We start from the raw sequence: 27,935 nt of genomic DNA on the forward strand, positions 1-27,935 counted from the left end.
GTAAACAAAGTCTGTGTGAGTTTTCTACAGGAAAATGTTAACGTAACAACGATGACACCAAAAAGCCTCGGAGAGAGAAAGATCTCGAGGGACCAAGAAAAAAGTGCGCAAAGGCAGGAGGAGGAGAAACAATGGGGTGACTACGAGGGGTGACGTGGGGTGCTGTGAATGGTTGGTCTAACCAAGTAAGATTACAATACAACGAGCCATTAATGCATACAATTGTGGATGCCTAAAGTAAGTGATGTTTGCTGAGAATCACCTCTCTTCTATTTCAGTGTTTTCACTTTGCTGATCTAGCTAGGAATGCATCACAATTTGATCATTTCAACCACTTACTTTGGTGACCACTAATCTGTGACATCTGTGTCATTCTCACTAGACAGTGTTGACACTGAGGACACTCTACATGGGTCACTATCACACTATGTTCTATGGCTTCATGGTGGCCAATTCCTTGCAAATATAATCACCGCAATAACTTGATAACATGAAGCAAAATAGATAATGACATGCCGCAAAGCAAACCAGAGATCGTGGCAACTAAGGTTTGTGATGTCAGATTGCTACGATAGTCTAAAACTTTCTGAAAAAATCTCATGGTGCATGCATGTTAAGCTGCAGAGTCAAAAGGAAGACCATCAACGGGACTGGGTAAGGACCAACCATCACATGGAGACGCACACACCATTCACCGACAGCATATTACGCACCTGACTTCTTAAACATGTATCAATTCGCATTTTGAGCTTCCATCCCAAAGCAAAAAAACACATGAATGATAAAAAGACACTGAAGAATACGATGAAGAACTTCAAGAGATCCTCCAATTGGATCTGCTGTGTGACCTGCACCTGCATTAGTAATGAAGATAGAGGGCACTATTAAACTATTTAAATAAAGAGACAAAACAAAAAAAACACATCCTTGTACCTCTCTGAATTCAAGCAAGCAAGATTTACCTTTACAATGACAATGTTTTAAATGCCACATTTTTAAGTATTTACAGAACTAAGACAGAACTACTGATGAACACAAAAACACACACTGGTTTCCATCTGGTTTACTTTTCCTATGTACTGCATGTCTAGGCTTTTCATTGCACAACAGTCACGAATGGCAGAAATTTTCGCTGGAAACGGAGTGATCGGTTTGATAGAAAACTGGCTAATTGGTTACCTGTTATAATGTCTCACAGTTGTTAAACACCAATTGTAATCAATGGCCGTAAAGCTCAATATTTTGTCTTCTGTTTTCATGGTAAGTGATTCACTTAACAGGCTGAGTACATACCTTATAACATTGCAAAGCTAATTACATGTCTAGACCACAAAAGCAAAATTCAAATCATTAATTCCAACCAGAAATATGGACAACAAATCAACAAAGAATCAGTTGGAAGCCTACTTAGTTTGCCCAGATTGTCAAACAGTCTGAGGCTAACAAAACAGCCTGCCTACCTATAAATAGGTAAAACACCATTTTTCTTTGCACAAAGACAACATCACTTTGAACACAACAAATGACAAAGGTATGAAACAGAGGCAACTGAGCTAACATGATTCATTGGTTTACTGATAACAAAACATCCACACATCACCAAAATTTAAAGCATTCGAATTGATATCCACTGCATCCTAGCTAACCACTGAAATCCATTGCATCCTAGCTGACCACTGAAATCCATTAAATTCTAGCTAACCATTGATATACACGTCATGCTCCTTAACTCTTGAAATCCAATGCAACCTAGCTATCACTTGAAATCCATCGCATCCTAAATAACTTTTGAAATCCATTGTATCCTATGTAACCATTGAAGTCCATTGCATCCTAAACTAACCCTTGAAGTCCACGACATCGTATGTAACAATTAAAATCCATTGCACACAAATCCCAGGAGTCTATGGTGAGAGAGTGCAAGGCCAATCTCAGAAATATTGACTATATTGTCGCTCTTCCCTGCAAACTGTAGGCATGTGAAATGTTTGACATGTTACTTACTACGTATAAATTGCACACGTTAGCTCACCGACATCTCAACCACTCCTTAAAGGCATCTGCTATGCCTTTTAGCTATGCGGTGTGTTGAATAGTGACACTATGTCATGTTAGTAGCCCTTTGCATATACACCAGTAACATACGCCCTGAAGAAAAGGAAGTTACTTTCCATTACGCCCATCGCAAAGCGCTCTCCTGTGTGATATCATCAACTACACCAAAGACAGTGAAGTGGAGGTTATTCATAAAACCAGCTATCACAGCAAGTAATAAATCATCTCTACAGCAAAATTTCCAAATACATTATCTTTTTATTCAACTCTGGAGAGAGATGATGTATTGATGAGGTTGCAATGAGGCTGTGTGCCTCCTCTGCTACCAACAGCATGGCGAAGTGGTTTTTGTGAGCCACAGCTATATCAAGCATTCTACCTACCCTTGGAATCAGAATAGCCGTTCTGATCCACAAATAAAACTTTAAGATGATGCCACAAATTACGAAGATCCAGATAGGAGAAGTTGCCAGCAAGACTATTAATCCCATGGAGATTAAAGGGGCAGACATAACCGTGACCTGCCAAGAGGTAATTTGACATCAGCTTCATGCATATCCATGACAAAGTCAATATTAAAATATACAACAACAAAAAGGTAAAATAAAAGCCTTACTTGATAGACAACAGTGTAACAACCATCATGTGTGACCATAAGGGACAACAGTGTAGCAACCGTCAGGTGTTAAAAGACTACACACTATAGTAACTGTCACATCTGATCATGTTGGTGACTCATATCTATAAATGAATTCTTAGCAAGAGTTAGGAACAGACAAGGGCAATCTATGAACTAAATCTACAAACAAAACATTCTAAACTGACATCGACAACTTGAGCTATCATTGCGAACCATGTGAACATGCTTTTAATTGCTTGGGTGAGTATCGGTCAATCTGATAAAAAAAATAAATAAAAAAATAAAAACCGCAATAAAAAGTAGACCAACAAAATACCCTTGTTTAGAATGAACATATTAGATCACAGTTTTCCTTACGGGACAACCTCCAAAGAAGAGAAAGTGTTGTAATGTGGATCGGGTTGGGGATCAAAAATATCGTGATTGTATTTAGAGGCAGTTAGCAAAAATCATGGATGTTAATAAACATAAGGCATTCTGCATGCTGTCAATGTTTCTGCTGATGATGTTCAATCATGAAAGTACTTTAAGCTGAACTATTCACTTTCTCTTCAATCTTAAATAACATATCTCCTCACCCAAACAAAACCAACTAAAGAAAACCAAATGTGCCAGCAACTGCTAATTTTTTCAATATTTGAAATAAGCCAAAATTATACTCTTATCCACTCTGAAGCATTGCCATCAATATGGTCACTGTTATCGCCAAGCATTTTCTTTTTGAGCTATGTTCCATCCTTCAAAAATATGCATTTTCCTCCAAAAAAAAAAATGCAATGACAAGCTTTGACAGGAGGTAGGGTCCACTGAAAGGACAGAGTTACAATATTATGTTTCTTTTCTTCAATACTTTAGATGATTCTTACCATCAGAGGTCACTACAGTAACTGACTTTTGAGTCCACAAACACCCAATATTATCACCATAGACGTAGCAGAAACTGACTTTTTGTCCAAAATATGCCAAATAATATTACCATGGATACAGGTAGATCTACTTGAAGCAGCATTTCATTGTCTCATAACAAAAAGGTAGAAGTGATGAATTAGTTGCCATTAGTGACTGTGTGTTATGCTGGCCCTGTTCAGACATAGCCATGCTCTTTGACTAGGATAGGCCTTACCTGCACCACCTCTCTGTTTATGTGCCACATGAACAACTTCTGCACGACCAGAAGAGCCAAGGCACAACAACTTAGAAATCCTATCAAACTACCAAAAGTTATTAGTATGATAGTGAATGGATTCTCTTCAACCTGAACCTGAGTAGTCGATGGAAATAGAAAACCATCAATTGAAGAAAAAACGATTAACGCTTCAATGACAAATTTGTCACAGGTTTTATCAAAGCCGTGTACAGTGTGTTCAACCGTATTAAAGAGATACCCTGCTGGTGTCGCACGAGAGAAACCATGACAAGCTCCTGGTAATGTTGCTACCGGCAGATACACTCAACAGAATCATAATTTTGATTTAGGGTTTCATATCCGAAGGAACAAAGTAAAACAGAACATTTTCATAGAAGCCTCACTAATCTAGTATTACCTCTACCATCTCCTTTCCTGCCCTACCCAATCTATCACTTTACCATGTATTTGGAGGAGAGTATGGTTGGATGAAAGTAGAGATTATTAAACACAAAAGGAGGGCTCTGAGAAAGACCTTCAAAGGAATCAGAATAGTGATGTCACAAGATAGTAAGGTGACTACTTTGATTGTTTATCATATAATTCCCCCCGGAAACAGCACAAGCTGGTGAATAAAAGAAACCACTTATTTAAAAGAACTTCTTGCCTTCTTTTCCTGTTGGTGACATGGCAGTTATGTACTTAATATCACACAAAACCAACCAAATGCGGCTATCCTCAACCCCCCATTCCCCCTTAACTTTGATGGAAAATAATTTGAGCTGAAAGGAAACCAACTAATTATTTGCAGGGTTGATGAGATTACAACATAAGAGGTTATCACAGGAACATGCATATCATGTTATAAAGATCATCACATTAATCATTTTAAAGGGATATTGATAATATTTGTAGCCAAATAAGATAAAAATCCTTTTTGCAGGGAAAGATTAAGGCAACTCATGTTTAAGCCTTTATACGATGTTTTGAATTTGCGAGGGGTGTGCTGGTAGTGTGTTTACGATGATTAGGCCAGTGGTGAGTTAGTGGTAGCGTCTTGTAAATCCAGAGAGCCGATCGACATGCACCCTACCTGCTGCCCCAGGTAGAGGGAGACCTGCGATCTGATACGTCGTAATATGGCTGTGATTGACATCAATACCATGGAGCAGGTAAAGAATATGACAGAATATTCCAAACCAGTCGGACCTCTGTGGTGTAACTTTGAATTTAAAATGTTAGGCTGTGAAGCCTGAAACTAACAAGAAGAGATGCAGAGAGCTTGATGAGCCTCTGGGCATTCTGCAAGACCGAGTTAACGACCGAGTAAAGATTTTAATCGCAGGAGCTGACAACATGAGTTATACAATAACTTTCAACTTTTGTAAATACAAAGATGATATGACACCTGACAAGTCGAGAACACTCTCATCTCCTCAATAACAAGAAACTTATTTCCAGCAAATTTTACTTGTAAATTTATAGAGGGTTAGAGTTCTCGTAGGTGAAATTACAAGTAACATCCATTTTCCCTAAATTTCTACAGCCTTTACAGATGAGAGGACTTATTCATATGTACTTAAATAGCTTTCTGATTACTGATGAAACCATTTAAAATGAGAGCTAAATCCTTCAGTTATACAATCACCAAACTGACCAAACCAAAGAAAACAAGTCCCTAAGAAATTGTACCCATGAGCTGTTTCTTTCCTCTGAGTGACACACTGAAACAGATGCACTTCTTCTGAAGACTCAAACATACCAATCTTGAATCGCTTTAATAGCTAAAAAGCACACACATGTATACCAAAGGCATTTTGAGACAGTTAGACCCAAAGGCAACAAACTTGGCCTAAACTAAAGGACATTTCAAATAGACTTGCAAGACTGCTGAACTTGCCTGGGAGAAGAAATTGTCAATGTGATATATAATAAACATCATAACACTCACAAAACCATGAGAGAAAATTAAATGGTCATTAAACATCAAACTTAACCACTTCACATCATATTTACAAAATGATATGAACATTGTCTGAACATTTTTTTTCCTTTCGTTTTTTGCTTCATTGAAGATTCTGACCTACATTTCTAGCTATTGCTATCAGATGGTATGTTGTTGGTGGTTTACATAACAATCAATGAAAAATCAAGTCTCCATCTATAACATGATTAAATTCAATTTGAAATATCTTTGACAAAACACACACATGCAAGATATTCTCATAATAATGACTGAGAAATGACTGTACTTCATTGTGATTCTCAGCTCTGTCTGTGAGAAATTTCAAAATTAGAAATACAAGTCCCTGAAAGAACCAACAAATGTTATACTGAGAGTACAGTTAATGTAAGACTAAATCTACACATGTGTTATACTTTGTCCGTTTTTCATCTTTCCTCTGTCAAAGGATTTCTTCTCTCTGCCGTAATAAAACACTAAATGTCATCAACAAAGGATCAACAGAGCCAGTGATCATTCCGTCAATCAATCAAAACCAACATTTCTTTCTTTTTGTAATAATAAAGAAATATGAAAGGTGAAAAGACTACTTACCCTGAAAGTAAATGGATGGGTAAAGTCGGATAGATAAAAGAGGAATGTAGTGTTGACTTCATTTCTGAAATCATAGGTGTAACGTGAGAATCTGTAGCGATATACATCATCCACGTATGTGTCGTTGACTATGATCTGCTCTTCCTCAACCGTGGCTGGAGATAAAAACAAAGATGAAGGAAACTGTTCAAAGATAGGGAATTTAAAAAAGTTTACTCATACAACAGGTACCACAATGCATTGGTGTTTTGGATATGAATATTCATAGGCAGTTCTCACATCACAAGTAATACAGCAATGATGAAAAAAGAATCAAACTTCATTCAACACTAGGGATAGAAGTTGAAAGTTCTCCACTTTCTTTTTTGGATTTCAGTCATAGCAGACAATAAAACTCTTGTATTCCCAAACCACTGTGAAGTGGAGAATGTGTTTTGATAAAAAAAAAAAACAAGCTGCTCTATAGACCAAGCTGTTCAGTGGTATACAAACAGCATGCAGATACAAAACCAAAAATATTGTTAATAAACCACTTATAACAACTAGTTGACAATATAAGCAGCAATCTCTCAGCAACTATCTGTCTCTATAAATATCTTGAGACAGCTCCCTGCATCTCTGTATCAAACACTTGGTGGAGAGTAACATCAAAGCCAAATTAGAGAAGGTGGCATTCAACTTCTACCTACCCTCAGTTAGTCTCACAGACCCAGTTGGGAAAGTAATGGTGTCAGGAATGCTAAATGTGTTAGCTACTATGTGAGGAGTGCATTGCATAATGCAAAATCATCCAAGCTATGCTGAAGTTACCTTCTGGGGCCAAACAATCGACTTCCCCCTCCCATCGAACTTTGAACAGGGAAGGGTACAGGGATGGGAGATTTGGTGGGCATGGGAGGATGGTGGATGTTTGGGGTTTGTGAGGTATCCCAATATTCATGTTACACATGCAACACTGTTATTAAGTATAAGAATTAAATGCAAACAGGTTACAAGAAACCTTGGAATATTTAACGTAACTGAGTCTTGAGAGAGGGCTAAACCAAATAATAATAATGAAGGTAAAGCTTAATAGGAAGCATGCTTTCAAACAGGACGATAAAATTAAAATTATAATCAATCAGAAAATGAAATCAAAATCCCACATATATTCTGGAATATTTCTTTGTTAGGTTGAGACACTGTCTTGCATTCTAATCTGAATGGTGCATTAACGAGTTATTGTTGATTAAACGTTTGACATTCCAATCATGGTTCCAAATATCTTCCAATTTCACAGATCAACTTCCAGTGTGAATGATTACAGCAGTGTCATCCTTAGAGCAAGATGGCCATACAACAGTGACAAAGTTTGCTGGATAGTTTTATATTCATCTAGGGAATATTAAAGAATGGAATATGGTTCTTTTTTAAAATCCTTGACTGATCCTACCCCCTCCCCCCCCATCCAGCCCTGACATAAACACTGCCCATAAGCACTCACCAAGTCTCCCAACCTCACTCAAGCAGAAGTGTACTAAGTTTATCAATCGTATAAATATAGATGCAAGATATGGTATTATTGCAATTCTTGCAGCACAACAATTCAGGCAACACCAAACAAATTACAATTTACAAGGTTTTAGCAGACAGCTAAAGGAAAGTAAGGATTTGCTTAAAACATTAGATAGAGGATTTCCATGACTCAAGACGACAAATACAAACAAAACACAAATTTACCGATTGAAGTGTCTGTAAGAAAAAAAAAATTCAAAAAACTTTGAAGTTTAGCAGAAAGACCAAGATATGAGAAGAAGCTTTCACTTGTTTTACAAGTCATATCTTTGTTTAGTTTAATTTTGAAACCTACTGCAAGTCCTTCATGTTTCTAGTTTTTATGTACAATTGTAATGTGTTATATGCACTTAACCAATTGCTATACTCTATACTTGTAACACATAAGGTCCTAATTAACAAAAGGTTTACTATTAACATGTTAAGTCCTACATGTCGCCAACTATACACTGAATATGTGTAATGTATTGGGTCCTATATAATACTAGCTCTACTGTAAACATATTATGCATTAGGTCCTACATATTACTTGCCATACCTTATACTTGTAATACATGTGTTAGTTTCCACATGTCACTAATACCCTATACTTGTAATGTGTTACGTTATTCATATCACTAATACCCTATACTTGTATTGTGTTAGTTCCACATATCACTAATACCCTATACTTGTATTGTGTTAGTTTCCACATATCACTAATACCCTATACTTGTATTGTGTTAGTTTCCACATATCACTAATACCCTATACTTGTATTGTGTTAGTTTCCACATCACTAATACCCTTTACTTGTAATGTGTTAGTTTCCACATATCACTAATACCCTTTACTTGAAATGTGTTACGTTCTTCATATCACTAATGCCCTATACTTGTAATGTGTTAGTTTCCACATATCACTAATACCCTATACTTGTAATGTGTTACGTTATTCATATCACTAATACCCTATACGTGTAATGTGTTAGCTTCTGCATATCACTGCTACCCTATACGTGTAACGTATTAGGTTCCACATATCACTAATACCCTATAATTACAAAATCAGAAACAATTGTTAGAAGCTATTTTATCATCAGGATCTATGTGAAGGCTATTTTGCATCATGTTAGTAACCTCAATGTTTAACCAAGATGTTCACAGACATACTTTGTGGACAAACAGTTCTTCTATTTGATTGACTTAAGATCATCTATGATGACTATGCTATCACACTATTCAATATTTCGTGAAACAAAATTGAATTTCATCTTAAATTTCACTTTTGGATGTTCTGACTCAGCTTTCAACCTGACACAATGTTTACAACTATGATGAGTACAACGTCAGGATAAATACCCAGGGGTCACACAAGTCACGGAGGTAACCTTACCCCGCTGCCCTCCTCCAGTGCAAATTGATGCATTCATGGAGGTCCCACCCATCTGGGATAGCATATTCAGGGAGGTCTCTACCAACAGAGAATAGAACATTGAGGAGGGACCAACCCAGCAAACTCACTTGTTGTGTATGATATGGTGAAATTGACTGGTTCATTAACATTCAGTATAAATTCAATATCTCTATTTTGGACCGAGGGCTGCACATAGAGGTTGATCTTTGTCAGATTTTCCCCTGAGGTGTCATCTAATTGGAAGGTGTATTTGAAGTTCATAAGCAGTTCATCTGTGGGTTTAAGAAACAAAAGAAAAAATACATTCCTGCATGAATTTCTTTCCCATAAAAATAAATAAAAAATGCCTTGAAACTCACAACTGTAAAAGGTGATCCTTAGCAATACCGGCTGGAAAACTTCCAATTCAAAATCGATATCGCTGCGAGTGCTGACGGGCTTGATAAGGAGGTTCTCCTTAGTAATATTAACAAGCTCTGGTTCAGATTCGTTGAAGGTGAACTTAAAATTAATGGCGAGTTGGTCTGGCAGGCACAATGGGTGTGGATAATGAGAGATCGTGATCATGTCAGGATGAAGAAACAAAAACAGAGGTGAGGCGAGACAGATGGTTACAAAGAACAGAGAAATAAGGATGAAAAAAAAGACAACAAATAAGACTTGTAAATGAGGATGGGGGGGGGGGGTTTAAAAGAGACAGTTGGTATGTGTGAGTGTGCTTTTGTGGGCTGGGGGAACCGGAAGGGATTGAGAGAACACATACCGCAATATCGTCAAAATGCTATAAAATTCATAGGATAAAACATGGTGAGTGATTGCAATCTGCGACTGATCCTAACAGGGAAACTATACACAATTTTCAGTATCTCTTGCATAAATAGAAACCATAGTAAGCAAACACACATTAGAGATAAGGAGACAATTTATAACTATATAGTTCTGAGCAACACACCACACTAGATCTGGGCTGCTGACACTGAACACTTTAGACAGGATGCAATGTGTAGAGAGGGTGAATTGCTAGTGTTCTTTTAGAAATACATGAAACATAAAACATGTCAGAGATACCTACATCAATATCTCATAGACAAAGTCAAACGGTAGAACTGAATTCTACACCGTTTCAAATGCATGGCCGATATTATGTTTAATTGTGATATGACTCTTTGCTATATCACTGGATTGAAGCTCCTAGCAATGGTACGCATAATGACAACTGATGAGCACAGATTTCTTCTTTATGAGGTAAAAATTATTGATCAAAAGAGCAAAATTATACAATGAATTTTCATATTGCATTGGAGTTACTTGCACATGGACTGCACAGCAAAAGTTCTGAACATTTGAAGGGAAATAAGTCAGCATTAAGGAAACAGAGTAGCAAAGTGATGCTGTAATTACATCACCTAATAGTTAATAATGAGAAGCTGCAATGGATGCTGGGATTGCATCACACTATGGTGAATGAAACCTGTGCAGCCTTGCTGCAATGGATGCTGGGATCGCATTACACAATTAGTGAATGAAACCTGTAGAGCCTTGCTGCAATGGATTATGTGATCGCTTCACACAATAGTGAATGAAACACATGCAGTCTTGCTGCGATGGTTTGTGTGCTTGCATCAAAGATCACTGTACAGTCTAAAACATCTGCTTTTCAAATAACATATATTTTGTATGATTCTTCTTCATGCACCACCCGACACTACCCCCCTCTTTGTCCAAATAATGAAAAACAATACTCACAAAAACATGTGTTGATGGTTGGGTTACCCTTATAACCTCGCAGTTCATCACACCTGGGGAAGAACACAGAGATGATGATGATGACAAGATTTTGCCCCAAGGATTGAAACTTCATTTATTTACAAAAGTAGGTATACAAACTGGAAGTTGAAAGTTGAGTTTCTAGATCAGAAGCTAACCTGCATGCTAGTGTAAACTGCTAGTATATCTGCACATTGCTAGTGGATCTACATATTGTTAGTGAATCTGCACATTGCAAGTGCATCTGAACATTGCTAGTAGATCTGCAAAACTGCTAGTGGATCTGCATACTGCTAGTGCTTCTGCACACTGCTAGTGGATCTGCACATTGCTAGTGCATCTGTACATTGCTAGTGGATCTGCAAAACTGCTAGTGGATCTGCATACTGCTAGTGCTTCTGCACACTGCTAGTGGATCTGCACATTGCTAGTGCATCTGTACATTGCTAGTGGATCTGCAAAACTGCTAGTGGATCTGCATACTGCTAGTGCTTCTGCACACTGCTAGTGGATCTGCACATTGCTAGTGCATCTGCACATTGCTAGTGGATCTACATATTGTTAGTGGATTTGCACATTGCTAGTGCATCTGCACATTGCTAGTGGATTTGCATACTGCTAGTAGATCTGCACATTGCTAGTGGATCTACATATTGCTAGTGAATCTGCACATTGCTAGTAGATCTGCAAAACTGCTAGTGGATCTGCACATTGCTAGTGGATCTGCACATTGTTAGTGAATCTGAACATTGCTAGTGCATCTGTACATTGCTAGTGGATCTGCAAAACTGCTAGTGGATCTGCATACTGCTAGTGCTTCTGCACACTGCTAGTGGATCTGTACATTGCTAGTGGATCTGCATACTGCTAGTGGATCTGCATACTGCTAGTGCTTCTGCACATTGCTAGTGCATCTGTACATTGCTAGTGGATCTGCACACTGCTAGTGGATCTACATATTGTTAGTGAATCTGAACATTGCTAGTGCATCTGTACATTGCTAGTGGATCTGCATATTGTTAGTGGATCTGCACATTGCTAGTGCATCTGCACATTGCTAGTGGATTTGCATACTGCTAGTAGATCTGCACATTGCTAGTGGATCTACATATTGCTAGTGAATCTGCACATTGCTAGTAGATCTGCAAAACTGCTAGTTGATCTGCACATTGCTAGTGGATCTGCACATTGTTAGTGAATCTGAACATTGCTAGTGCATCTGTACATTGCTAGTGGATCTGCATACTGCTAGTGGATCTGCATACTGCTAGTGCTTCTGCACACTGCTAGTGGATCTGCACATTGCTAGTGCATCTGCACATTGCTAGTGGATCTACATATTGTTAGTGGATTTGCACACTGCTAGTGCATCTGCACACTGCTAGTGGATCTGCACACTGCTAGTGGATCTGCACACTGCTAGTGAATCTGAACATTGCTAGTGCATCTGTACATTGCTAGTGGATCTGCATACTGCTAGTGGATCTGCATACTGCTAGTGCTTCTGCACACTGCTAGTGGATCTGTACATTGCTAGTGGATCTGCATACTGCTAGTGGATCTGCATACTGCTAGTGCTTCTGCACACTGCTAGTGGATCTGCACATTGCTAGTGCATCTGCACATTGCTAGTGGATCTACATATTGTTAGTGGATTTGCACACTGCTAGTGCATCTGCACACTGCTAGTGGATCTGCACACTGCTAGTGGATCTACATATTGTTAGTGAATCTGAACATTGCTAGTGCATCTGTACATTGCTAGTGGATCTGCATACTGCTAGTGGATCTGCATACTGCTAGTGCTTCTGCACACTGCTAGTGGATCTGCACATTGCTAGTGCATCTGCACATTGCTAGTGGATCTACATATTGTTAGTGGATTTGCACACTGCTAGTGCATCTGCACACTGCTAGTGGATCTGCATATTATTAGTGGATCTGTACAATGCTAGTGGATCTGTAAAATGCTAGTGGACCTGAACATTGCTAGTGGATTTGCATACTGCTAGTGCTTCTGCACACTGCTAGTGGATCTGAAAACTGCTAGTGGTGAAGGCAAAAAAAAACTTATTTCTTACCTATCACATTGATCACCAAGAACTCCTTTTGTGTCACAGTAGCATTTACTGCTGACTGCATTCTGGTCACAGTACTCAGAGTGTCCGTTGCACTCACAGCGAGAGCAATTTGCTCCATTCAATGGTATACCGTGATATCCCAGGAGGCAGCTGTCACACTCTTCACCTTCATATGAAGAAAACAAGATTACAAAATTATGATATGCGAATGATTGACAAACGGTTTAACCATTTCTGTCAAATCCGTTCAAAAAGGAACATAACGGTTTCAGCAACGTGGTTCAAACACATCATAGGCAGCTAACAGGATGGAAGGGAATGTCCACTTGAGGATTACTGCACAAAAAAACTCATGCTTTGAACAAAACTGAATGTAAACAACAAGGAACCCTGACCACGTTTGGAAAGTCATATCAATTGTTGCCTTCAGTCACATACTGAAAAAGATGAAGCCAGGTAAATCGACATTTTAACAGTTTCTGCACAAGTTTTACAATAATAAATATGTCTAAATGTACCAATGTGAGAAGCATGCATCCTTCACCTTACTGGAGAATTCATTTTATATTCAAAACTAGTTCTTTCCCACGTCTTACACATATGTAAATTAATAAGATAATGACATGTGCCGTTGTTTGTGGAACTGTAAGATATCTTCCAGCCATTTGACTTCCTAAAGAGAATACAAACATTTTGTAAAAATCAGAAAGCCATCGCACCTGTGGTAAAGTCACTGCAGTTGCTACAATTTTCACCATCTACGCATATACTGTGGCCATTACACTGGCATGCTGTTGGAAGAGGGAAGAGGGTCAGGGGTCAAGGATGAGGTTAATGAATATTAATGTTATGACTCAAAAACGATAAGCAAATAATACCAGATATGCATGCAAACACAATGACACAAATAAGAGGTTTTGACATCGAATCAGTTGAGGTACAAAGTATATCGCAAATGAAAGGGAAACAGCATAAGCTTCCAATCGATGAGAAAACAAATGGTTGGAGAAGTTGCAAAGATGAAGTAATTGTAGTATCATTAGGACTTAAATTCCATTAGTTATTTAATATATGAACTGTTTACTTGAAACACTTAACAATAAATGAGTTTTTTACAAAAATCTCTGACATATTATGACCCTCTTTGAACAACAAAGACAAAGTATCAATCAGGTAATACACAATACAGAACATAACCTTCTCCCGCCTCGTACTGCCCCCCTCACACCCGCGTCCCATTAACCCCCTCCTCCTACTGACCCCCCACACCCTGTCCCATTAACATTCCTCAACCCATGATGACATAATTGATCATGTTATCACAATTAACAATCATGAGTCACATATGGCTTCTTCTTCAGAGTTTAACACTGATGTCGTGTTCAAAGCTCATATGAAATAGTGCTACATCACACTGGTGTTGTCACACTGATTGCTAATAGTGCTACGTCAGTGTTAAACAGTAATGTTGTCACATTGATTGCTAATAGTTCTACTTAGTCAATGTTGTGTTGGACTCATAGAGATTGCTCATATTACTATTTCAGTGTTAAACAGTGATGTTGTCACATTGATTGCTAATAGTTCTACTTAATCACTTAACACTGATGTTGTGTTGGACTCATAGAGATTGTTCATAGTACTATGTCAGTGTTAAACACTGATGTTGTCACACTGAGTACTAATAGTACTACCTCAGTGCTAAACACTGATGCTGTCCCATTGATTGCTAATAGTTCTACTTAATCACTTAACACTGATGTTGTGTTGGACTCATAGAGATTTTTCATAGTACTATGTCAGTGTTAAACACTGATGTTGTCACACTGATTACTAATAGTACTACCTCAGTGCTAAACACTGATGTTGTCCCATTGATTGCTAATAGTTCTACTTAATCACTTAACACTGATGTTGTGTTGGACTCATAGAGATTTTTCATAGTACTATGTCAATGTTAAACAATGATGTTGTCACACTGATTACATATAGTGCTACCTCAGTGTTAAAACACTGATGTTGTCACATTGATTGCTAATAGTTCTACTTAGTCAATGTTGTGTTGGACTGATAGAGATTGCTCATAGTACTAAGTCAGTGTTAAACACTGATGTTGTCACAATGATTGCTAATAGAATTACTTTATCACTTAACACCTGTGTTATGTTGTAGTCAAACAGATTGTTAATAGTACTATGTCAGTGGTAAGCATTGAAGCTGGCACATTTGATTGCTAATAGTTCTACTTAAACACTTAACACTGATATTGTGTTGGAGTTGCATATGGCTACTATAACATTGCTGATTCAGTGGTTAACCTAGGTGTTATGTTGTTCTATCCCTGTAACTTACATGGACATTCAGTGAAATACCAGTCAGAGGCCGGACACTGTTCAAAGTCCAGCTCACTGCCAGCAGCACTGACATTTAGTGGTCCAGCATTACTGCCTCCCATGCAGGTACCAAGCCCTGTACCATCGCCCTGGTCACACCACCCACAGGCTGGATCTTCATGACATAGTTCACATGTGTGGTAGTCAGAACACTTGATATCTGCAACAAAAAATTAAAAGAATCATACAAACTACTCAAAATGCTCTCAAGATATTAAAACATCACACAGTACGTTTTTATCTATAATCTAGAAAACAATCCTGAAAGTATCATAATGGGAGTAGCTTGCAGTCTCTTGTAAAAATTCGCTCCATACATTATGGCTTCAATTGATATACAATATCTTCTTTGATTCCAGTTATAATGTCATGCAAATGTTTAATTTGTGGAAAACACGAAAAACCTCAAGTTGATATCATGAATAAAATTACGATGAGAAAGAATATCTTCAATTACAGTTCTGAGAAAACCATTAAGGTTTTTTACACACATATGACATGTGTTCACCCTATGTTGTAAACACCTCCTTGGTCATGCAACGAGTCATATGGGACAAAACTCTCCACAAACAAGTTCATGGCTGGCTTTAATTGCATATGAAGGATATTGCTGTTCCAGACCAACCCCTACTAGAGCATTTTGACAATCAATCAAAGAACTTTCCCTTTTCTTTTACAGTCCTTCTTGTTATAAGGTAGGTCATTTTATTTATCAGGAAGGTCATCTGTATGCTTACTTTTGTAGCTGAGTTTTCAATTTATTAGTTTAAATAACAAATTTAAGTTTTAAATATGTTGGCCCAAAAAAAAAAAATCTCTGAGTCACAATAGCACATAAGTTGTTAATAAAAAACTTACTGTTACAACTGTCCTGGCTTGTAACCCAAGCCAAGCAAGTGCCAAATGGGAAGGAGCTCATGTAGGTCTGAGAATCGATGCATCGATTCTGACTTTCACACCACATACAACCACTCGATGAGGTACAGTCTGAGCAACCAGTTTGACTTGCACACGGTGTAACACATCCCTTGGGTAAATCTAGAGAAAAATAGACACAATGTTATCTGACGCAAATACACCACACACTCTCAATAGTATTAAGTTAAGTTACATGATACGTGTGTAATGATTCAATAGTTGAAGCGTAGAGCATTGTGGTCAAGTGGTTAAGGCAGTTGACTTGTGATCTAAGGATTGCAGGTTCGAGTCCTGGCCAGATCATTGCGTTGTGTCCTTGGGCAAGGCACTGTATCTCCATTCCCTCTCTTCACCAAAGTGTGTAACTGGGGACTTACGAGATAACTTGTCAATAGTTGTGTGCACCAGTTTGTGGCTGCACCCTATGGGAAGTCCTCCGGGGACACGTGGATGTGGTGCACTGAGGTGCCCCAGGAGAGACAGATTGAATTGTGCACACTTTGGTGTGTGGGTGTGACAAGTTACCAATGACCAAAGGTTAAGTTGCAAAGTCGTGTGAGGAGGCATTGGACTCACACAAGACAGTAAACCTTCAACTTTAATTTCTAATTTCATCAAAAGATACTTCATGTACACAGAGCTCTAAAGCATGGAAGGTGCAGAAACTAATACATTGCAAGAATCCTATCCCTCCCTACCCAACACAGAGTGGACAAATGAAGTTGTGTGATGCATGCATAATTCCCACTGAATATTTCCTTACCTAAATGTCATTGCTCATGATATTGTGTACAACACTGAATGAAGCAGCTTAAAATATTCATTAGAAGTTAACTGTGGATTAATGATTAGTAAGACCTTGTTAGGAAACTGTATTTTGCAAACTTTCCTTTGAAAGTTAACAACACTGCAGTCACATTATGTCTTACATCAGTTTAGCTTCTCCTATCTGTACAGTCAGTCCAAGTGCAAAAAGATGTGAGATAGTTTAACAAGACAAAACGATGCCTTATCCTGTTATTTAGAAAGAGATCATTACAAGAGCACTTGATGTATGACCTAATTGGTTGGTATTTGCTTAGTAATTAATGTTATTCTTTAATGTTAACTAATCTATTCAAAACCGTGGCAAATTTTTGGTATACAGAATCTTGGGACAGTTGAGTGGAACATTGTGTGACATTACATTTGGTACTGGGTAGTAACTCACCAGGATTTCCAATTTCTGAACACCCTTGGCTGACCCATCTGCATTCAGGTTCCCGGTTACAGTCATGACAATCAACGTGAAATGGGCAAGTGCCTGCACCGCAAGTGTATATCTGACTCTGTGAAAGGATAGTTCAAATGAAGAGAATCAAACATAATATTTCTCAGGTAAGAAAATCATTTGACCTTTGGCAGACATGACATTGGTCCAAATTATCCTTCTTATGAGATATTGTGTTAACTTTGTATCCTTTGCTTTTGACCTAAAAATGGACTTATGAGCTCAAATAAAACCATTAAAGAATTTGGTACGAAGACCCAAACCAATGAAACAACATAGATCTCTCTACACTGCCAGTCTGGAGATATTGTTTATACATGCTATGGTGCCACATATCTAGACCATCAGAACCACCTTGAAGGCATCAGATCCCCATCTCCAGAAAATAAAAAATTACCAACCATAAACTGTCATGTACATCAACATACCTTCTAACCAGCACAGTATTAGGATACTGTATACATTCAAAAACAAGTAAATATGTTACGCAGGTTCACATTTCATGAGTCTTGTAATCCTTCCTCTCTCATGAGATAATCTTCCTCTTACCTCATTTGTGCAAGATGAGCTACAATGAGATAATCTTATGAGATAATATCTTCCTCTTACCTCATTTGTGCAGGATGAGCTACATTGATCATCACACCAGCCACATCCTTGTTTCTCTATGCATGTGATACAGCTGTCTGCAGTGGAACAATTGAATAAACCTGGCGGCAAAAAAAAAATAAAAAACAGCAGACTCGTCATTAAGGAACACATAGTCACTCCAAGATTAATGTATGTCGTCCAGTTACAGAGTTGTTGACAATTCATAATCATAGACGTTAAAATATGAATCTAAGAGACTGACTTAGGTCAGCTTGCGGCTTTGATAAGCCAATGATGGCTTCTTCGCAAGTTCCTGCTTGCAGGAGGATCTAAAATACATACATACATACACGCATACATACATAGTCGTTGTACATGTCTGACTTACACAGTACTTCAGTCTCGAGTAATACTTGAGTCTTAAGCATTACTTCATCCTCACTGTAACAGTCTCAAGTAATACTGCAGTCTGCATCAAACACTTCATTCTTAGATAACACTTGTTCCTCAGAGAATACTTCAGTTTCAAATAGTAGTTAAGTTTCAAGTAATATCGAGGAGGGTGATGCTTTAACACTGTTTGAATTACCTCAACAATAAAGAAATCCTTTTTAATACATCTACATTCATTGTCAACAGCTTTTATGTCTCAATTTTTAATCCAAGCAATGTCCATACAACTTGCGTGTAAAGAATGACTATCCCACACACAAATATGAGATATTAAAGCTCTCAGTACTTACTATCAGTACGAAAGGATAGATGAAGCTCTGGGTACCAGTAAATGTTCATTATTTGCACAAAAATATGAGTACAAGAAAAAAACACTATTGAGTTAATTGTTTAGTACGACCTCTTATCAGCATCACCATAGTATCATTTAACAGGAGATATTAAAGCTCTCAGTACTTACTATCAGTATGATAGGATAGATGAAGCTCTGAGTACTTACTATCAGAATCATCATAGTATTATTAACAGGAGATATTAAAGCTCTCAGTACTTACTATCAGTACGATGGGATAGATGAAGCTCAGAGTACTTACTATCAGCATCACCATAGTATCATTTAACAGGAGATATTAAAGCTCTCAGTACTTACTATCAGTACGATAGGATAGATGAAGCTCAGAGTACTTACTATCAGCATCACCATAGTATTATTAACAGGAGATATTAAAGCTCTCAGTACTTACTATCAGTATGATGGGATAGATGAAGCTCAGGGTACTTACTATCAGCATCAACATAGTATCATTTAACAGGAGATATTAAAGCTCTCAGTACTTACTATCAGTACCATAGGATAGATGAAGCTCAGAGTACTTACTATCAGCATCATCATAGTATTATTAACAGGAGATATTAAAGCTCTCAGTACTTACTATCAGTATGATGGGATAGATGAAGCTCAGGGTACTTACTATCAGCATCAACATAGTATCATTTAACAGGAGATATTAAAGCTCTCAGTACTTACTATCAGTATGATAGGATAGATGAAGCTCAGAGTACTTACTATCAGCATCACCATAGTATTATTAATAGGAGATATTAAAGCTCTCAGTACTTACTATCAGTACGATAGGATAGATGAAGCTCAGAGTACTTACTATCAGCATCACCATAGTATTATTAATAGGAGATATTAAAGCTCTCAGTACTTACTATCAGTATGATGGGATAGATGAAGCTCAGAGTACTTACTATCAGCATCACCATAGTATCATTTAACAGGAGATATTAAAGCTCTCAGTACTTACTATCAGTAGGATCACACTCAAGGAATGATGCATTATGTTGTATAGTCTCATTCAGATTAATTTGTAAACATTCTGATGCTGAGAGATCCCACATGCAGGTTGGGCCATTTCCAGCCAGCTCACAGTTGGTTTCGTTTGTCACTAAACTGCAGTTGACTACGGGTATAAACAGAAGACAAGCAATCATGATAGCAAGCAGGACTCATAACACACGAACAGTAAAAGCCAGGTTTATTGAGAGCGTGGTCGCCAATTGGCTAAGGCGTCGGACTTGTGATCCAAGGATTGCTGGTTCGATTCCTGCCTAGTTCATTACGTTGTGTCCTTGGGCAAGATGCTTAATCTCAATTGCCTCTCTCCACCCAGGGGTTAAAATGGGTACCTGTGAGGTAACTTGTCATTTGGGGCAGTATATAACTGCAGCAGCCTGGAGGGATTGTCTCTGGGACAGGTTATCATTGACCAGGGGTAATGTAACATCTGTAAAGCGCTTTGAGACCTACCGCTGGTATTAAGCGCTATATAAAAATAAAACATTATTATTATTATTAATTCAAAGCAAAGTATTCCCCCCACTCATGCAGTAATGAAATGTGTTTAGTGATATGTAGTTTGTACTATTCACCCTAGTTATCACGTACTTGTGATCTCATAAAGCTCACCTGGGGTGTATGTATTAACACTGTTTAGTATTACACCATTAAAACCACCGAATGTCCACATCATATCATTGTACCAGGCTGCTTGGTGTCCATAGCGAGATACCTCTTCCTTCAAACCAGAGCTAACTTCTTCCTCATACCACTCCTTACAATCTAGAAAAAAATGGTTACAATCATATTTAGTATCACAGACATCTTAAGATTCAAATATAAGAAAAGTCAACAGGTTTCTCAAATAAACCAAATGTATGACGAACGAAACATACAACTTGCACAGATAAGCTATACAGTCTCTCAGATCCAATGATGGTTCCATATGCAAACTAATGAGTGTCCACAGACAAGCTTTTTTGTATACTCACCAATATCGCTCTTTGATTGAATCACTATTGCTGAAGGCTCATTCACTCACCAATATCACTCTTTGATTGAATCACTATTGCTGAAGACTCATTCACTCACCAATATCACTCTTTGATTGAATCACTAATTGCTGAAGACTCATTCACTCACCAATATCACTCTTTGATTGAATCACTATTGCTGAAGACTCATTCACTCACCTATATCACTCTTAGATTGAACCACTATTGCTGAAGACTCATTCACTCACCAATATCACTCTTTGATTGAATCACTATTGCTGAAGACTCATTCACTCACCTATATCATACTTTGATTGAACCACTATTGCTGAAGACTCATTCACTCACCAATATCACTCTTTGATTGAATCACTATTGCTGAAGACTCATTCACTCATCTATATCACTGTTAGATTGAATCACTATTGCCGAAGACTCATTCACTCACCAATATCACTCTTTCATTGAACCACTCTTGCTGAAGACTCATTCACTCACCTATATCATTCTTTGATTGAATCACTATTGCTGAAGACTCATTCACTCACCTATATCACTCTTTGATTGAACCACTATTGCTGAAGACTCATTCACTCACCAATGTCACTCTTTGATTGAACCACTATTGCTGAAGACTCATTCACTCACCAATATCACTCTTTGATTGAATCACTATTGCTGAAGACTCATCCACTCATTAATATCATTCTTTGATTGAATCACTATTGCTGAAGACTCATTCACTCACCAATATTGCTCTTTGATTGAAACACTATTGCTGAAGACTCATTCACTCACCAATATCACTCTTTGATTGAATCACTATTGCTGAAGACTCATTCACTCACCAATATCACTCTTTGATTGAAACACTATTGCTGACAACTCATTCACTCACCTATATTATACACTATGAAACTGTCCGTGTAGCATTTCGCACCGCGATACTCGTTGCTGTCTGTATGACTGTTTCCACCAAAGACGTAGATTCTGCTGCCCTCTATCACAGCAGAGTGGAGAAAACGTGGTCGACCTGGACTGGGCAATATTGTCCTACATGAATAAAATTTAAATTTATATCAGGAATAAAATTCTGTTTATTTCCCTGCTTGGTAAATGTCAAATTCATAGGAGACATGGTCTAATGCATGGACAAATACTTCAATGATAACTCAAGCACTCAACACCAGAAAGTATAAAACATACCCTACCAAGTACAGAGGGGGGGGGGTTACTTCTTCTACCTCAATACTGAACACTAAGTAGAAGGTAACAGATGGTAATATTATTATACACAGATACATATTTTGTGCAGAGATAATCTTATGCTCTAGGATACATCTATACTTAACAAAGGCAGGATTAACATTTGGTAAACACCAGTAAGATAAGCTGGTAGTGATTATCCATTCTTGTACCTCAAATACATAAGACTTACAACATAACATGTACTTCTAGATTAAAAGGCAGGCATACTTAACTGGTACCATGTTTATAACTTGTTATAGCACACCTTTTTGTACAGAACACATATATAAAAGGCATATATGGTAAACACAAATCACACTGTTTTCAAACACAAATATACCTGCTTTGTTTTTAATAGAATAGACCTGTTAAAACCAAACAAGCAATTAACATAGTTTCCTTTTACTATTCTTAGAGTAAACACAATTAATGAAAAGCCAAAGAAATATTCAAGACTTTGTTTATATCATGCCCTGGTATAGAGCTTATATATGGTTGCACATCAAAGTGAAGAACTCACCACTTAAGCTGATGGACATCAAAGACATAGAAGGGATCTTGAGTGAAAGATTTGATTCTAACGAATGGATAGCCACCGTAAACAAATACTTGTCCCAGATCTTCACTATAGACACTAGCATGCCCATATGAACCCAACACAGGGAACCCAGTCACATCCAGTATTGACCAAGAGTTTGAGGCTGTGTAATCAATGCAAACAATAACAACAAAAACACCATTACACATATCCTACATCGCAACAGCACAGTAAAAATATATTTAACAACCTCACTGTGGATTAGCATCAAGAGAAATTCAATTCAAATCTTTTCTTTTTATTGTGAAGTATTGTGAGTCTTCTTTGCAGGGATATACATCTCTGGTCAGCATAGATTATTTGGTATTTATTCAAATTCAAAATATTGATAATGGGGGAATATAAATGCATAAAATTTAAAGACATTCGTCAAAGATTTTATACTTAAATAAAAAAAGCCAAGCCACTTACAAATGTTATACTGTTGGACCCATCCGACGTAACCATAGGTAGGGTTGTATCCGAAAAATACCAGCATTGAACCGTTGACCATATGAGCTGTATGGCCTTCCATGGACTTACTACCACTAGAATCCTTCTGCACCCAGCTGAGTGAGGTTATATTAAAGAACCAGAGCTCTGATGAGACAGGACCATCTATGAGACTGCCACCATATATGATAATAACATCCTGAACATGAAATGTAGAAAAAAAAACATTACAGCTGACAGGAAACATGATATTTATCAAAACCAGAATAGTTTATAGCTGTAAAAACAATCAAATTGTAAGTAAAGGTTTGAAAAAATACCTCGTTCCCTCTCTCTAGTGAACAAAAACATTTTGTCAATTTATGACTCAAAAGCCAACAGACCAAAAGCATCAACAGTCTTAGACTTTTTTCTCACAGTCCTAAAACAACGAATAAACATAGGACTAAGAGCAACAACAGTACAACTCCTCCACAATACAGGGTTTCCTGTTACAACCATAATATTGACACTTTGAAGCGAATGAACTGCTAATAGAAATATCTGCCTCCACAATACAAGGTTTCTTGTATCAATCATAATATTGACACTTTGAAGTGAATGAACTGCTAATAGTAATATCTGTGTTCGTAACATTGGAGATGTGCCTTAATTAATTCTTATAGAAAGATACAACCATATTAAAGATGATCTATTATCATTTGTTTTAAACATAACATTCATCACCATTTAAACCAAATTTCCCTCTCTCTGACCACCTTCAACCCCCCCCCCCCGTCCCATTCCTGTAGATCCTGTTTACACGTTAAGTTGTTCTTCACATCTATGAATGAGCGAACGAATATATTTCTATTTATTCAATACCTCTACGTAGACCTATCTCCATTACTAGGTAGTTTTGAAATATCAATTATTATCCTTCCAGGTTTTTCATTTTTATGCACCTCTTACTATTGGCCTGCCACAAAATTCTCCAAACTACAACTTGCCTGTACATGATTATGAATGCCCTGGCCTTCTCATGGTATCAAACAATAACAGAGAAAACCATTGTGTATGTTACACTGAAAGCCCAAACTTCTCATGATAGCAAGCTTTAACAACTGAAACTATTGTAAAGGTTTCACTGAAATCACCACCGTATCATGATATCAAGCATTAACAACTGAAACTATTGTAAATGTTTCACTGAAATCCCCACCGTATCATGATATCAAGCAATAAAAAATGAAACTATAGCAGGTTTCACTGAAATCCCCAACGTATCATGATATCAAGCATTAACAACTGAAACTATTTTAAAGTTTTCAGTGAAATCCCCACCGTATCATGATATCAAGCAATAACAAATGAAACTATTGTTAAGGTTCACTGAAAGCCCCACCATTGCTATATAGGTTTTCTAGAAAAGCTCCCTTAGAAGCTGCAAAAGATTGTCATTACAATATGATCAATATTGCTTCATTCTTATATATATATATAAATATTTTTCCTTACTGAATTACTGAAACCAACTATTTATTTATCAAGGTTTACCTCATAGAGTGCAGCAGAGTGGCCATACCGAGGTTGAGGCAAATTTCCAGATTCCGAGGTAACGGGCACATGGACTGAAATACCCGAGGTGAAATTGTACCTGTAGGAGACACCAGGCATAAGACAATAAGATAACACAGCATATGAACAATATTGCTTTAAGTTGAACGAAGTCAGCAACACGATTCTCATCCAAAACCATTCCATGAAACCAGTGATTAAATGATGGCCATGAGACAACTCCTTAGCTAGGGGTGAGTATTATTCAAATGTATACATGTGTAAAAATAGGATGTTAATTGTATCGAATAACTTGGTTAAAGTAACCACTTCCAACCCCCTTCCCTTCGTGGAGATTGAAACAAAGGTCTGCACTGTACTGAGAAAAGGTGAGCACCAACATGCTACCGGAACATGTACAACATTTTACATAAATATTGTAACGCTGTTACTGTAAAGTTGTGGAGCAATGGGAGTTCTGTGTGGACGGTGTGGAACCATTGTGGTAGTATAAATCCCCTTGGAATTATATAGGGGTAATCTCTCCTGGCATTAAGTAAACCAGTTGTAATTGTTGGCAGATTATGGCTTTTGGGGCTGCTTCCATGGATCGGCATGTGGTATCAGGCTTATCCTGTGATTGTGATGTAACACATGTGATATTTTCTAGGGATACTCATGTGATCACATTCATCTCTGTAAAGGAGTACAATTGCTTGGGGATGGTAGGAATGCACTGTAGTATTTGTGTATTATGTCTTAAGCTAAGTTGTAGGGTATAGTTCATCATTTGTATACATGTGGTATTTCCACGTAAGGGATTTATATAAAATGCATTACCTGGAAGGGACAGACCAGTCTACTCTGGTTGCCGTTGGACGAAACACTCTTGATGGTAGGCTTCAGGGCCACGTAGCCTCAAGTTTGTACCACATATTTAGTACCAGACACTTAACCTCACTGTAAGAAGTTTCTTTTCAATATATCGCTGTTAAAAATACCATCACCTCTCTGGATTTATTTTGTGTACATCTTCATTCTTTGGCCAATTACAATACAAAAATCTTAGGCCAAGAACCCTGAATCGGCTGGCCGGCGCTACTCACGGAGGAAAGCGTTACAATATTATAAATAAAGAAAAACTGTTGTAAAATTAGATCATATGTTCCTGGAATTGTTTGGTGTGAGGCATTACTTTGAAAACTAGTTACTTTGGCCTATAGCCATGATATAAATCTGAAACGAAGACTGTATTTACTTGAAAACAGGCATTGATGATTCTTTAATAAAGTCATATCCTCCTATCAGCCAGAGTTCATCAGCAATCATAACACTAGCAGCAGAGGCTCTACTGAACACAGTACTCTCCTCCCGAACTTCCCATAATCCCTCTGTCTCTTCAGTACCGCAATCTCTGCCTGTAAATCAAACATTACAAAACTTACATTATTTACATGACAAGAAGAAATCAAACGTAAAAAGAAACTTACTGTAGATAACAAGAAGAGATCAAATGTTTAAACACCTACATTAAATACTGAAAAGGGATCAAATGTTACAAACTAACATTAAATACAGAAATGGGATCAAATGTTACAAACTTGCTTACATGAAGAAGATGTATCAAACAATTCAAACCAACATTAACTAACATTACACATGAGCAGGAATCAAACAGTACAAACTAACATTACATAAAGACTTATCCATGCAGATAAAAAAATCAGCATTAAGAACGTATGATACAAATATTGTACTCCACACAAGGAAGGGATCAACATAATTACACTAACAAATGATAAACACTGATTGACGCAATATTACAAACCTAATTTACATACAAAGAAGATAAAGGATATTATTGTCCCCTTGCTTTCATACACTGAATGAGTTCAATCATACAAAGTCATCGACATGACAATTTTTGGTTTGGAATAAAAGCTTTGAAGAATGTGATGTAAATAAAAAAAAACTATGTCACATGGGAAAAAGTGACAAAAATTGGAAATTTACTAGCAATATGAAAAACAAAGAAATCAGATTCCCAATGAAATTCGAAAAAGTGGCATATCTGTAAAGTGGCTATTAAATATTCCTGGAGGACCTGTTTCTAGTACATACCACTCTAGTTAACCTCAGAAACCACACAATGATTAATTGCAACCTGTGTAAAGACTTATTATGCTGTTTACCAGTCTTCTCCGAAACATGAAATAAAGGACCTTGACCTTTTGTGGCACAAAGTCAATTCAAGTGGTTTCCTATTAATTCCCCCTCACTGAGTACCATATCGAAACCTTTTTCCTGTGGGTTACCAATAACACAATGGTGTAAATATTGATGAGCTTACCATAGAATCCTTGATTACAGATACACTGGCCAGCTACACAATTACCAGAGGTTCCACAGTCATTTGGACAGGTTGGAATGTTACAACCTTCACCTGTCCAACCTTCAAAGCATTGGCATTGGTAGGCCTCTGTGTTACATATTCCATTACCAGAACAGTTTCTGTCTCTACAGTCCCCAATGCTGGAAGAGGGGGAACAAGAAAAGAAAGAAATAGCAAACATTTTCAATAAATCCCATGTACACATTTTAGAAGAAACATGTCTTCTAGAGATCTCTGTGTTGTCATCATGCATAGCGATTCTTTCTTGGAGGACATACTAATATACAGGTATAATTACATTATTCATGTTCAGCAACTGCAAAGTATCGCCACAATTAACTCAGGGAACTCCACACATGCTTGGGATGGTGGGGGGGGGGTGGTTGGTTGGAGTTAGACCAATGGTCAATGGTAACACTTGATATTGTCAACTGTGGCACAGGGGCAGGAGTGGGGAAACAGAAGAAAGGTTAGTCATGTCACCAACAAATCATATCATCTGCAACAACCTTGTCAACATAAGGACGAAATCTACTGCATTTTTAAACATCTTTTCTATAAACAATTATAGCTTGACATTATTTGGATAATT

At 37.5% G+C, this 27,935-nt stretch overlaps 1 protein-coding gene across 8 annotated transcripts in view; it reads right to left on the reverse strand.

The window, feature by feature from the left end:
• Nucleotides 1-27,935, reverse strand: part of LOC139967817 (attractin-like protein 1) — a 62,211-nt gene that overhangs the window by 8,414 nt on the left and 25,862 nt on the right. For 2 of the 8 annotated variants that reach the window (XM_071971912.1, XM_071971913.1), the window contains exons 5-22: nt 27,302-27,483; nt 26,210-26,369; nt 24,952-25,051; nt 23,395-23,614; nt 22,906-23,086; nt 22,036-22,190; nt 20,773-20,925; nt 20,111-20,266; nt 18,366-18,466; nt 17,697-17,814; nt 16,427-16,606; nt 15,528-15,728; nt 13,895-13,966; nt 13,176-13,341; nt 11,074-11,126; nt 9,435-9,599; nt 6,379-6,533; nt 4,915-5,079 (exon numbers count right to left, since the gene is read on the reverse strand). In XM_071971912.1, coding sequence (XP_071828013.1) covers nt 4,915-5,079; nt 6,379-6,533; nt 9,435-9,599; nt 11,074-11,126; nt 13,176-13,341; nt 13,895-13,966; nt 15,528-15,728; nt 16,427-16,606; nt 17,697-17,814; nt 18,366-18,466; nt 20,111-20,266; nt 20,773-20,925; nt 22,036-22,190; nt 22,906-23,086; nt 23,395-23,614; nt 24,952-25,051; nt 26,210-26,369; nt 27,302-27,483 — 2,683 coding nt within the window. Of the gene's footprint in view, nt 1-713; nt 855-2,438; nt 2,577-3,818; nt 3,957-4,914; nt 5,080-6,378; nt 6,534-9,434; nt 9,600-9,686; nt 9,852-11,073; nt 11,127-13,175; nt 13,342-13,894; nt 13,967-15,527; nt 15,729-16,426; nt 16,607-17,696; nt 17,815-18,365; nt 18,467-20,110; nt 20,267-20,772; nt 20,926-22,035; nt 22,191-22,905; nt 23,087-23,394; nt 23,615-24,951; nt 25,052-26,209; nt 26,370-27,301; nt 27,484-27,935 lie in introns of all 8 variants that reach the window. The other 6 variants (XM_071971920.1, XM_071971919.1, XM_071971914.1 and 3 more) reach the window with 5 other exon arrangements.

The sequence above is a fragment of the Apostichopus japonicus genome, chromosome 5 (assembly GCF_037975245.1).
Source record: "Apostichopus japonicus isolate 1M-3 chromosome 5, ASM3797524v1, whole genome shotgun sequence".
NCBI classification, from domain to species: Eukaryota; Metazoa; Echinodermata; class Holothuroidea; order Aspidochirotida; family Stichopodidae; genus Apostichopus; species Apostichopus japonicus.